The sequence below is a fragment of the Pteropus vampyrus genome, unplaced genomic scaffold (assembly GCF_000151845.1).
Source record: "Pteropus vampyrus isolate Shadow unplaced genomic scaffold, Pvam_2.0 Scaffold30, whole genome shotgun sequence".
In the NCBI taxonomy this organism is placed as follows: Eukaryota; Metazoa; Chordata; class Mammalia; order Chiroptera; family Pteropodidae; genus Pteropus; species Pteropus vampyrus.
In genome coordinates, this window is record NW_011888811.1 from 9,225,329 (window position 1) to 9,238,023 (window position 12,695).

The window sequence follows — 12,695 nt, forward strand, 5'->3', positions numbered from 1 at the left end:
GATGAAATAGTTGAAATTTCTATAAACTAAAAAAGTTTTTAATTAACATTTAAAAAAATAATCCTTGAATAAACTACTTTTTTAAAGAATAAATTACTGGCAGAGTGAGGGTTTTTGACCCTCAATTTCACCAACTTAACTAAATTTTCATAGATCTAGTCTTTTTTTCCCCAAAGTTCAAAATGCATAATTCACTGGTTTTTAGTGTATTCAGAATTGTGTAGCAGTCATCACTATTTAATACCAAAGTATTTTCATCACCCCAAGAAGAAACCTCATAAACACTTTTTCCTTTTTATTTGTTGGCAGCAAGTGTTTGAAATAAAGCCACATTATTAACCCCAAAATTAAATTTTATCTGTGGAAAATGCTGTGGGAATCATATAATTACCAAATAATTGTTTTCTTTAAACTGATATTTGAACAATTCACAGTTCCATAATGCCCAAATGAAAGGTAAAAACTGAGCTAGCTTTCTAAAAGCCTACTGTTATTTATATCATAGTCAAATATTTCTTAACATGAGAATTATATATTTAATCTTTTGACACATAGTATCCAATGGACAGTTTATTTACCATACTTGGTATAAGAGGGGCTTCAAATTGATACTGTAAGGTTTTGAGTATAGTCTAATATAAGATAAAGAAGCTACACGCACACAAAGATTATTCATTTGCTAATGTTGGAATTATTTTTTTTAACCATACACCAAAGCTCTACCAGTATTTATTTCGTTAAATCATTTGGTGCTTTGTATTTTTACAGTCATTGCTGCTCCTAGCTTACCTCATAAGGAATGGATCAGAGCGTGTTGTTACAAGTGCCAGAGAACACATTTATGATTTGCGATCCCTGGAAAATTACCACTTTGTAGGTGAGCAATAGAAAAACCTTATAAGCAAATTAAAACAGTAGTTGGAGTTGTCAGTCACCTGAACCAGCTTAGAAGCTTCTCTGCTCTAATTAGAATGTGACTGTTGCTGGTTGTGTGACGAGTGCAGAATCCAAGACGTGGGGCCCTAGAGTATTAATTAGTGAAGACAAGAACTTGCAGAAAAGACTGGCTAATAACAACAGAACCAACACAACATGAGTGTTCGGGTTTATATTAAAATATGCACTGGAGACTGGTCCCCTGTGGTGTCCATAAAGGAATAGCTTTAATCATATGGGAAGAAAAGGTTAGAGCTCCAAAACACACACATCTGTTTGAAGCTGGGGTTTTTTTTTCCTCCCACCAAATAATATTTACTGTGCAAAGGCAGCAAGGCCAGAGTGTGTTTTGAATGTGAAAGAGGATACAGAATGAACCATATTTCATTTTGTAGTGTACCCCAGTTGAAAGCACTTTAAAAATTCTGTTTTTCAGCTATACTAAATCCTTGTAATTAGTGTTTCCAAACTTGTGTTGGGGAAACCAAGATATTTGGGTGCTTGCCAGTCATTAAAATGTTATAGTGAGTTTTATTTTGTTTTGTTTTGTTAAAATACTATACTATCAAAAAAGAAAATAACATTCATGGATATAAGTCCATTTCATACGGTCATCATTTGTAATCCTTTTTAGAGGATCTTTAATTGATCTTCCTTAGCACCATTATCTGTGGTCCTTTTTAAGTTCACCTTTACAGGCTCTAATAAGCCAAAATTGCATCTCGAAACTTAGAACCTGCTGATGAGGAAATGACAAAATTTAATAGCACAATTTACCTCTTCTTCTTAATTTTAAAATATTGAAGTTGGTTTCTTATGTTGAAATTTTCACACTCTTTTTTTGTGTTAAAAGGTTTGATACATAGTGACTGAATTCTTAAGGTTTTGCTTCTCCCTTACCATTCTCACAGATGAGCATGGCAAGGATCAAGGTATAAATATTCGCCAGAAGGTGAAAGAATTGGTCGAATTTGCCCAGGATGACGACAGACTTCGTGAAGAGAGAAAGAAGGCAAAGAAGAACAAAGACAAATATGTTGGGGTTTCCTCAGACAGTGTTGGAGGATTCAGATACAGTGAGTATCAAAATCATACTGGCACCTAAGCATCAATTTAGCTTCACTGAATTGAATCACTGAAATATGAAAAGCCAAAATGCTGTTTTTCTTTTCAGGAATATATAGAATACTAAAATATATGTAATACTCATTTTGGCTCCTATTACATGGATCTTAGGAATCTTTCTCTTTTTTACTTTGGTGGGTTTAAGAATATGTTTTAACCATTAATTGTTAATTAAATAATTGCAAACTTTGAGTTGATATACAGAGAATAATACAGATATATACCCTTCCCTCTCGGGGTTACCACTCTAATGAAGAAAAAAGAATTTCTCTCACCATTTAGAGCATAAAATGTATTAAGTTTGATCAAGAGAGTGGTCTTCTAAATTTGAAACCAATTTAGCTGTTTTTGTCCAAAACAAGGAAAGCTTCGTGTAAGTTAGCCCATCCTCTGTCTCTTCCCTTAATTAAGCGATGCATTAATTTGATGTAGAAAAAGGTGACTGACAGTACCATCAGTTTTTCATCTAGGCCTATCGCTTTATTGTTCCTAACTAGAACATTCATCTCCCCTGTTTATTTTTAATGTAATAATATAGTTTACCTAAAATAGATCACTAGGTGCTTGAAACAGATACAGAAAATAACTCTTTCATTGCATGTCTCTTTGGACTCAGTCTTCTAAAACTCTGACAGTCCCCTGGGTCATTTTGTGTGTACACAGACAGACCAGTGCTGTGTATACTTAGCAGCTGCATCTCGGGGCTCTCCTACTCTCCTCACCCACATATGAGTTTGTTTATATTTGGATTATACTCGGAACTCATTCATTGGAACTATGTAAAAATCTATTTCTTATAATTACCTATAAAATAGCATCTTCACTCCTTTGCTCCTCTGCGTTCTTGCCCTCAGAGAAAAAATACTGCACTTAATTAGCTGTTTCTAACAGCAGGAAAATCTCTTTAAGTCTAAGAATCACATGAAACTCAATTCTTGATTTGGGCAAAAATAGTTCTCAAATAAATCATGTAATTATATTTTAGAGTTTTTATTTGTTTAGCAGAAAAAGAAGTTTTTAGATTATTTGCCCAACTAGTTATTTTATACTTTAACTTTTTCAAAGTAGCTGTAGCAATTTAATGTGTTTTTGAGTAGAAATTGTTATTTGCAACTCATTTTCTTACTCTACATGCTTGTAAACCTTCTTACTAGGACAATATGTAATTAGAGAAATGTAGAAAATTGAGTACAGAATCAGTCGCAGTGAACCAGTATAGTACCTGCATTAGAGATAGAGTTGAATGTCCTGTGCATTTGCATCACATTCTTTTATAAACATTTTTAATGTCATGTGAGTCAAATTTAATCAACTTTATTTTGTTTTTATTTTTCATTTTGATATTAGATAATGTCCTGCCAACATCCAGTATCTTTGGCACACACTTAGTATGCTATCTACCACACTAATCAGTTTAGTTTTCATCTACTTTCTTTTTTCTGGTAAATTTGTTTGTTTGTTTTTTAAGTCTAGTTCATCACATTGTTGTTGAAATGTACATACGCCTTATAGGAAAACCACTCATTTTTATAAAACCATCCTGATTTAGATTTTGTCTAAAAACCTCACTTTGTCGTGTTCTATTTAATGTTTAAGTTGGAGGTCACTTTTAAATTTAGTAGACAAATTTTTAAATTCTCAAGCTCTTACAGAAAATTTTGACTTTGCAGTTTAAGCAGACAATTTAGTAAAATGGTTTTGTTTAGTCTCCACTGGGCATGTATGCCATCAGAACTTGTTGACCAAAGTTTAGAACAAAAGCTCTGGTAGCCACCTTTGGATGATTTCATTTCTCATTGCTCCTCCCTTTGTTCTGTAACCTGCCTTAGTTTCAGTGTTTTCTTCTTTTTAATCTGATTTCTCTGTATCTTCTACTCTTGCCTCATAAGTTGAGTTTGGACATGGACATTGAAATGGAAAGATTTACTTTAATGCCTACAATTCCTTTCTCTCCTTTGGACCCAAGGTCATGGACTAAAACAGATCTCGACACTTTGGGGTGTTTGTTGTACTGCCATGATCTATTCCCTTCGTTCTCAAATTCACACTGAGGCTCCCTAGGTTGTGCCAGTCCCAGCATATGTTTGGGCTTGGTGTTTGAATAGATCATCACTGTTCTGAACTGCTTAAGCATATTTCATTATTACAGTCTGTGTAGCTTTTGGTAGTTAGAATATTCTTTTCTTTTACGGTAATTAAAAGACGATTTCTCATGCTGTGAAATCCAATGAGTTGTTTTTCTAGTTTGGTACTAAAGTATGACATTTATGAGTGTTTACAGCATCCTGGGACATGTAGCATTCAGAATGGTGTTTCCTATAGTTTGTTTTTTATGAGATTTTGCTGTCCGATACTTTTTATAATAATCGAAAAACCGTTAAGAGACAGAAGTGAAATATAATGCATTAAGTGACTTTTGTAAAAACAAAAAGATTTCCATTTTTCCTTTGCTTATACAGCCTGTGTTGGTTTTGTGTTTTCCTCTACTCCTTTCAACAGCCCTTAAGAACTTCCTGATATGCTGTGCTATGTATTAAGGTTGTGTAAGTTTTCATAAACAAAAGCTTTCGAATCTGCATTCCTGCTACTTAATGACTGGCACTGCATGCTGTGCCTTGCTGCAATTGTGTTGATTCAGCACTGTGGGAGCTTTCTGTTTTCCTTTGAAAACTATTTTATTATGAGGAAAAGCTTCAGAAATAAGAACTGTAGATAGCTTCCGAATTTAATGTCTTTAATGTTGCTTCTCTTTTTAATGCTTTACATAGGTGAAAGATATGATCCTGAGCCCAAATCAAAATGGGATGAGGAGTGGGATAAGAACAAGAGTGCTTTTCCATTCAGTGATAAATTAGGTGAACTGAGTGATAAAATTGGAAGCACAATCGATGATACCATCAGCAAGTTCCGGAGGAAAGATAGGGAAGACTCTCCAGAAAGATGCAGGTATTAACACTTTGTATTCTGGGTCTCTTGGAGAGGGTGCTAAATTGTTTTTTTGTTTTGAGCATTACTATTATCTGAGGTTCAGCATTTTTTCCCTAATAGATTTTATTTTTGAGAGCAGTTTTAGACTCAGAGAAAAATTGTGCATAAAGTAAAGAATTGCCATATTTACACACACTTCTGTTATTAACATCTTGCATTACTATGGTACATTTGTTAACGGTTGATAACCAATATTGATATATTATTATTGACTAAAGTCTCATTTACATTAGGGTTCACTGTGTTGTACAGTTGACAAATGCATAATATCCATCATTATGGAACTATACAGAGTAGTTAACACTGCCCTAAAAGTACCCTTTGCAAAAATATAGACTGATTCATGAATTTGCATATCATCCTTGCATAATGGCTATGCTAACCTTCTCTGATTGTTCCACTTTTAGTATAGTTGCTGCTGATGTGAGCACCATATAGCTGTTTTTTAAGACAATAAGTCAAACATTACTTAAAATTACTACTGACATACTTTCCATGTTGTCTTTGTCCATTTGTTTCTAAAGTTGATCGTATTTCCTATATGTTTTTATTCAGGCTATTTATTGGAATTATTTTTTTCCTGTAAGAATTTTCAAAGATTATTTTGCATTTGGGCATCAGATTATCCAGAGATCTAAGGTATTGCTGAGGGCTAATGAAGTTTTTAAAATTTAAACAGGAGTTAAAGGGTTTGATATTTAACAACTCCTGTAACATTCCATTATGATTTTGTGCCAGTGTATACCAGGAAAAAATCCAAATGGCGTTTTGGACTAAAAATGTTTTTGAGTATAGACCTATATTTTCCTAAGGTACATTCTCTAATAGTAGGGCATTTTTATTTAGTTTTATATAGAACAATACTTGGAATAGCATTCATTTTTGGTTTTTCCTACCGACATAGCTATTAAACTAGTTTCTCTGCAGGTTAAACAGCAGTGTACATAGCACTTGTTTTGTGAGGCAAGTTTTTATAAAACCTTTGTCATTTGTGCCTCACAGAGTCTCTATTAGATAGGGTAGAGTAAGGATTTTACCCTTACTGTTTATAAGTAAAACCTGGGGCCTATTCAGGCTGTGTGGAACTTGCCTAAAGTAACAGAGTTAGTGATAGAACTGAGCCCTCAAGTAAGTTCTTGTAATTAAGCATCATCTCTTCTTTCCTTAAAAAAGAATCTTAATAGTTCAGATTTAGAGGGCAATTGAAGAAAAGTAAAAATAAAAATATAATTTTGAAATTCTCAGGTTCTGAAATATTTGTTTAGTGTCTTTTCAGTATGTTTCCATATTTATTAAATCCCTGGAATTCCTATCATTTTCAAGACTGTTTCTGGAATGTGATCTTTAAAGAGCTGGAATTTATTTTTAGTACTTTGAATATGTGTATCTATTTTGTAACTACATTTCTAGTTCTTTTATGCTGAAATAGTATGCATATGATAATAAATACTAAACTTTGGAAAGCAGTGCCTACTTCACATATTCAGTGCAATTTTCCCCTCTTTAATGTTCTTGTGGCTTGTGAGTTTACATTTTTGTTTTGGTTTAGAAAATACAGTGGTCATATATTCTGTTGCTATTTCCTGAAGAAGTATGGGAATCAAGTAGGTAGGCTGGTACATCTGATCATGTACGTTCTTGTGTTGTTACTTTTCTCTCTCGCCCTACCACCCTCAGTTTTTCTTTCCATATTTTTGTTTTTTTCTGCCTTGATTTTTTTCCCCCTATGTTGGCTCTCAGACAGGGTCTGCTAGAGTTCCTAAATCTTTAAGAGTATTCAGGTTTAAAGGAGTGAAAATGTAGTCTGTATTATTAACCGTGACTAAGGGGCACACCAGGGACTTTTACATCTAGGACTATTTGTGAAAAAAAGAGTAGATTTTTAAACAAAGTCGCATGTGACCTCTCTCCCAGAATTTCAGACTTATTAGTTCATTATTAGATTCAAGAATTCCTGAACTTTGGTCAGAATGAGGCTTCCATTTCACTGTGTGCTAGTCAAGTTTATATTCTCAACTTGTAAAGACGTTATCTTGTATTGAAATAAAATTGGACATCAGAAAGGTGAGAAATTTTTGTTTTACTTATAGGACTGATGGTGGGAATCTTTAGGTCAGTTTTTGCTGTGAAATTACCTAGTAAGTGACAAGGGCTTTTAAACTCTTATTCAGAACTTTTAGATTCCCTAAAATGCTTATAGATAAAAATACATTTAACTCCTTTGCTGTGCATGGGAAGCCATTCTTCTTGATTCCTGAGTTTACAGATTTGGAATTAAACAATTCCAATTTGGTTTATATTTAAATAGAAATAGTCTGAGTTATATTTCATCAGTAATAATACTCATAGTTTTAAGGAGAATTTTAAGTATTTTATTTTAGAATATTTGTAAATTAAACCATCTACTCTAAAATTAAGTAAAATAGGTAATGAGACATATGTTAGGTAATTTCTCTCTGTCCTTCTTGCACCAGGAAAAACCCAGATGCCTTATTACTGGAGAAGAGACTAGTACTGACATTTTTAACCCATAGCATATGAAAAACCCAGTTTTTTGCTCATAATGTAGTTTTTCTTTTGCATTATTAAAAAAAAAAATGTTTCTGAAATGTGCCTGAAATAATTGAAATATATTTAAGTTTTCTGTAAAGCAGTTTTCATAATTACATAAAAGTTTGATCTCCTGATACTACAATGAAAAAGAACACAGTTGTTGGAAAGTACATTACCTCATGTTTTTCTGCATAAACAGATTAGAGTTTTAATCATTTGAATTCAGATAATATTTAACAGGTATCCATTGAAATTGTAATATTTTATTATGTATTAATATATGAGAGTCGATGACAGAATTATGTTGTGTAAATGTAACTGTAGTTGTTTGCATACAATCCATTTCAAGAAAATGGTCATCAAATGCAAATGTTGGAGCTCCCAGGATCTCATCAGTTGATTGTGCTATGATGATAATCCAGCTATTTTATTTTTTTTAAGCTTAAATCTATACTAAATAAGCACTTTAATTATTTTAGACATTTTTTATTTGTACATATTTATGTAAATACTTTTTTGTAGCAGTGTTTTAGAATTACCTCAGGATTTTGTCAGGTTCCCACGTTCCCTCCCCAACATACACGTGTCATTATTCAGATAGATAACATTCTGTTGATCCCTGTCAAATAGTCAAAGTATGGAATTTTAGAGCTACTGTATTTGAAATACTTTAGTTCAAATCACTGAGGACTCCATTTTAAAATAATCCCTAGTCTTATTATTTTGCTTCATTTTTAATATCTTTTAGCGACAGTGATGAGGAAAAGAAAGCAAGAAGAGGCAGATCTCCCAAAGGAGAATTCAAAGATGAAGAGGAGACTGTGACAACCAAGCATATCCATATCACACAGGCCACGGAGACCACCACAACCAGACACAAGCGCACAGCAAATCCTTCCAAAACCATTGATCTTGGAGCAGCAGCACATTACACAGGGGACAAAGCAAGTCCAGACCAGAATGCTTCAACTCATACGCCTCAGTTTTCAGTTAAGGTGGGACTGGCACAGGTTTATACATTATACACAGTTTTATTCTTATAAATTTTAGAATTGTTGCATTAGTAAGCTTAGGCATTTCTAGGCAATTATATTTATTACAGATCATCTAGCATATATTACTCAAAGTCATTAATAATTTCCTCTCTGTGGGGAAAGATACCTGTCCAATTGCTGAATGAGTCTCTAAGCACTCTCTGTGAAAGTAGAAGTGACACTTTTGGTTCGTTTGGGAAAGGGTGTGAATCTGAGTGTAATACATCTATTTCCGTCTAAGACACCACTGCTGGTTACCAAGAAGAATGAGATTCACTAATGGAAACATGGGAGTATTTGGAAGTTGTAAGAAGTGACAAAAGAGAACCAAGTAGATATAAGGGAAATGGTCTCATTTGATACAGAGATGGTGCCTACAAAGAGGGTCGTGTTTACTTGGTGGTCACTACTGATCAGTAGCAGCAGATCAGTACTGATCTGGTGCCTTTTTTATTTGTTTTTCATTCACCACAGACATGGAAGTCCACCTACTAGATACTGGGCTACAAGCCAGTCTTTTGGACAGAAATCTGCCAAAGAGAGAAATTTTTCCCAAAAGGCTAAATTGTTGTTTTGTCACTTTGCCCCCACCCAACTAATGTTTACCTAACTTGTATCTTTGCATCAGAAGTAACTAAAAGCTAGAGAAGACAGTTTTCTAATGTATCCTGCAAATAGTAGATGACTCTAAAAATAAAGCTAGTCCTGCTTAGTGGCAAGAACAAGTACTGTGTCAACTTTTGCCAAATATCTACTGGTGTATGATTTTACCCATATTTGTTCTTTTTAGTTTTGATGGAAACCTCAAAATTATAACTCATCTTTACTTGTAGTTAAGGGGAAATGGCTATTATTTCTCTGTGGTCTTAGATTTCCTGTGCTGTAGATACCGTTAGCTTACTAATGGCAGTATGGGATCTGGGAGATAGCCATAGTTGTAACCCAATACATAGTGGCTCTTATATGGAGAATTTATTCAAGGTTGCATGAAGAAAATTATCCCAACTATATAATTTCTTAACAGTAAATTGAGACTTTTATATCTTATAGGATTTTAAATAGCAATTTGTAGTACAGCATGAATATGTCACTCTGCAATAAATATTTTATATATTTGTAGTGTGAGCTTTTTACTTTGTTTTTACTACCAAAAAAATTTCTAAAAGGTCGAAGTACTTGAAAAGTTACTCAACTACTTCAAATTTCTTTCTTTCTCAAGGCCTTTTTGAACTATGATGTAGTATTTTAATCTTCAAAGCTCAGGAACTCAGATTGTTTCCCTATTTTCTAGCTATTCTGTTCTCATTTAGCATGTATGTATTGAAGATACAGCAAATATGCATCAGAGTGCTTGGGACTATGAAGAAGAGAAAAATCATATTACAACTCCTATCCCACAATTTAGTTTGGGAACTAAATATGAAACAATTAGATGTCAAGCTATATCAACAGAATTATACTGACTTTGTATAGCATACAAATAGTAAGCATTGCTAAAGTTCATAGAATCATAGAATTTTAGAGCTAGATAGAATCTTGGCCTCTATTCCAGGGGATCACAGACCTTGTTAGATATGGGAATTATTGAGGGAACTTTGTAAGATTGTACAGGCCGAGATTCCCACCGTGGGCATTTATGACTCAGTATATTGTGATGGAGCCTGGAGCATATGTATTTTTTTAATCCTCAAATGATTCTGATACGTAGCATGAAGTTTGAATGGGATCTGGAAGGTATATTTTCCAGAGTGAAATTCAGTAAGAAAAAAATGAGGGAAAAGACAAGTGTGGATGTGACAGACTTTTACAGTGCTGGTAGTAGAATTAAAAATACTTACCATCTCCATAAGAATTCATAGTCATTTGTGTTTCTTCAGAAATCTAAATCTGCCCCTATCAAGACAATTACACGTATTTGTGTCTGAGTTGGAAATTAGAGATGAGTAGAGCAGATTTAGAAAAAATAGGTACTTGTTTTCTCAGCTCATTAGTTCTTTGTGTGTTTCTAGACTTCAGTGCCTAGCAGCAAGTCATCTGGTGACCTTGTTGATCTGTTTGATGGCACCAGCCAATCAACAGGTAAGTTTCCACACTGGCTTTTTCTTTTTTAGTAACTTTAGTTTCAGAGAATTTTTTAAAGTGTTTAATAAAAGGTGGAATGAAAAATAAAATTTTTTGCATTGGATTTATTTTTAATGTAAAATTAGCAAGCCTTGGGCATTATTGGGGAGAGGGGGTGTTAATTGCCTAAAATAAGGAAGAAGAGTACTTAAATATTTGACCAATAATAATTCAGTAACCTCTCTCTCCTTAATTTCTTTAGCACTGAGTATTTGGAGTTTTTTGCTTTCTCTATAAGCAAAATGTATTGCTCTGCCCACTTTACTGTCTTTTCCTAAATCTTAATTCTGGGTCTCAGCATCAGCCATGCCTAGGGTTAATTTAAATTTTTCATTTATTTATTCACATATTTGTTGAACCAGACATTGGTTTGAGTGCTAGAGATATAGTGCTTAGTAAAACCAAGTTCTTGTCCTCATAGGAAGGCCAGGTGGTGGAAGTACAGTAATCATAAGTCACCGATAGTTATAAACATGCAGAGTGCTTCTGAAGAAAGGAGCACTCTATTAACGTATGTTACTACCTACCTGACATATTTTAAGAGGGCTGTAGCAAAAGAATAGTTTTCTTACAAATATTCTGTCAAGATAAGACTAATAATTTGTTCAATTTAATTACCAGTATATGCTGGATTTTGAATAAATCCCTATAAATTATTTTCAAGAAAGTTGATATTTTAGGTTGCATTCAGTGATTATGGAGTTTTCATGAACTGTGCCACAAGTCAAAAGAGTTTAAGAATAAAACTTCTGTTTAAAAAGTCTTTCTCAACTTGTTTAAAGTTCATTTCACATCAAAATGTAGATGGTAAGATTGGTGTGTAGGTAATGTGCAAAGTAAATTTATTGTTCCTAGTTGTGTGTAATGCTTTTTTAAAACTGAATTGTTTTAAAATTTACATTAATGTTTTAGTGGAAGTCTATAATGAATTTACTTGTCATTAATAGTTTAGTACCTGTAATTAATACAAAGTGCCCTTTCCTAGTACATAAAATTCTTGGACTCGGAGTGAACTTCATAGGGTATATGGTTCAACCTAGTTTCTGAAATTCTTTGGTTCCTGTTCTCTTTTTTCTGTAACTGTAAATTGTTTCTAAAATTATTCTTTAAACTATATTGAACAGTCATGCCCAAGGTTACATACAACTACATTAGTTTTTTTTTCAATAGTTTATGTGCTTTTCGTATGTTTAAGATATTAACTATAGTATTTACTGGCAGTTAGCATGTGGTCATATAATACAGACGTAGTGTCAAAGAATATCAACTATTTTGGACTGCTGGCATGAAATATTAAAGAGACCCTTTCATACATCTGTGGAAAGTGGATGGAGCAATCAGAAAAAATATCTAGAAAGGTCAAATGAGTGGATGCAACTTTTTTCCTCAGTGATATCAAGATTATTTGAACAGAGAGAATTATTAAATGCTAACATGCTTCCTTTGCTTGGCAAGAAACCTTTGAGTGGTTTTTCTTCTCCAGTGCAAACAGTAGATTGACTAATTAAATAGAAGTAACAATTAATATTAATATAGTAATTGAGACAAATGAAATCTGCAGTTTCTTGCCTTAATGTTCATTTTAGTCTCTAAAAAGTAACTGAATGTGGGTTGACATCAGAAATTTTTAAAGTTATCTCCTATTTGAAACAATATATTTAACCAGTTTGTGTAGACCCCCCCCATCAGTACATAAATTTCGTTGCCCCAAATCTCTATTTAAATATTTTATTAATATATTTGAAACTTAATTCAGTAGTGGAAAAAACTATATATTAAATCTTCAGCACCTACACATGAGAAAGTCTAAGAATCTACCATAACAACATTGCTATTTGGTATGCCATTTGGGTGTCATTTACCAGATGTGCCTATACTTAAAATAGTACCATCATGCCAGTAATTAGGGCATGAACTGTAAACCTAAGCAGTTATGGC

General features: G+C 33.3%; 1 protein-coding gene and 1 non-coding gene across 7 annotated transcripts in view; one reads left to right on the plus strand and one right to left on the minus strand.

Annotated features, from left to right (window-relative positions):
- The window catches only part of CLINT1 (clathrin interactor 1), a 54,364-nt gene that overhangs the window by 27,898 nt on the left and 13,771 nt on the right, over positions 1–12,695 (plus strand). For all 6 annotated transcript variants that reach the window (XM_011356732.2, XM_011356733.2, XM_011356734.2 and 3 more), the window contains exons 4-8: positions 769–877; positions 1,848–2,012; positions 4,830–5,007; positions 8,351–8,597; positions 10,646–10,715. In XM_011356732.2, the coding sequence (XP_011355034.1) occupies positions 769–877; positions 1,848–2,012; positions 4,830–5,007; positions 8,351–8,597; positions 10,646–10,715 (769 nt within the window). The remainder of the gene's footprint in view (positions 1–768; positions 878–1,847; positions 2,013–4,829; positions 5,008–8,350; positions 8,598–10,645; positions 10,716–12,695) is intronic.
- LOC111737727 lies at positions 5,375–5,480 on the minus strand. Its single transcript, XR_002779544.1, has one exon. It is a non-coding gene; the product is annotated as a U6 spliceosomal RNA (small nuclear RNA).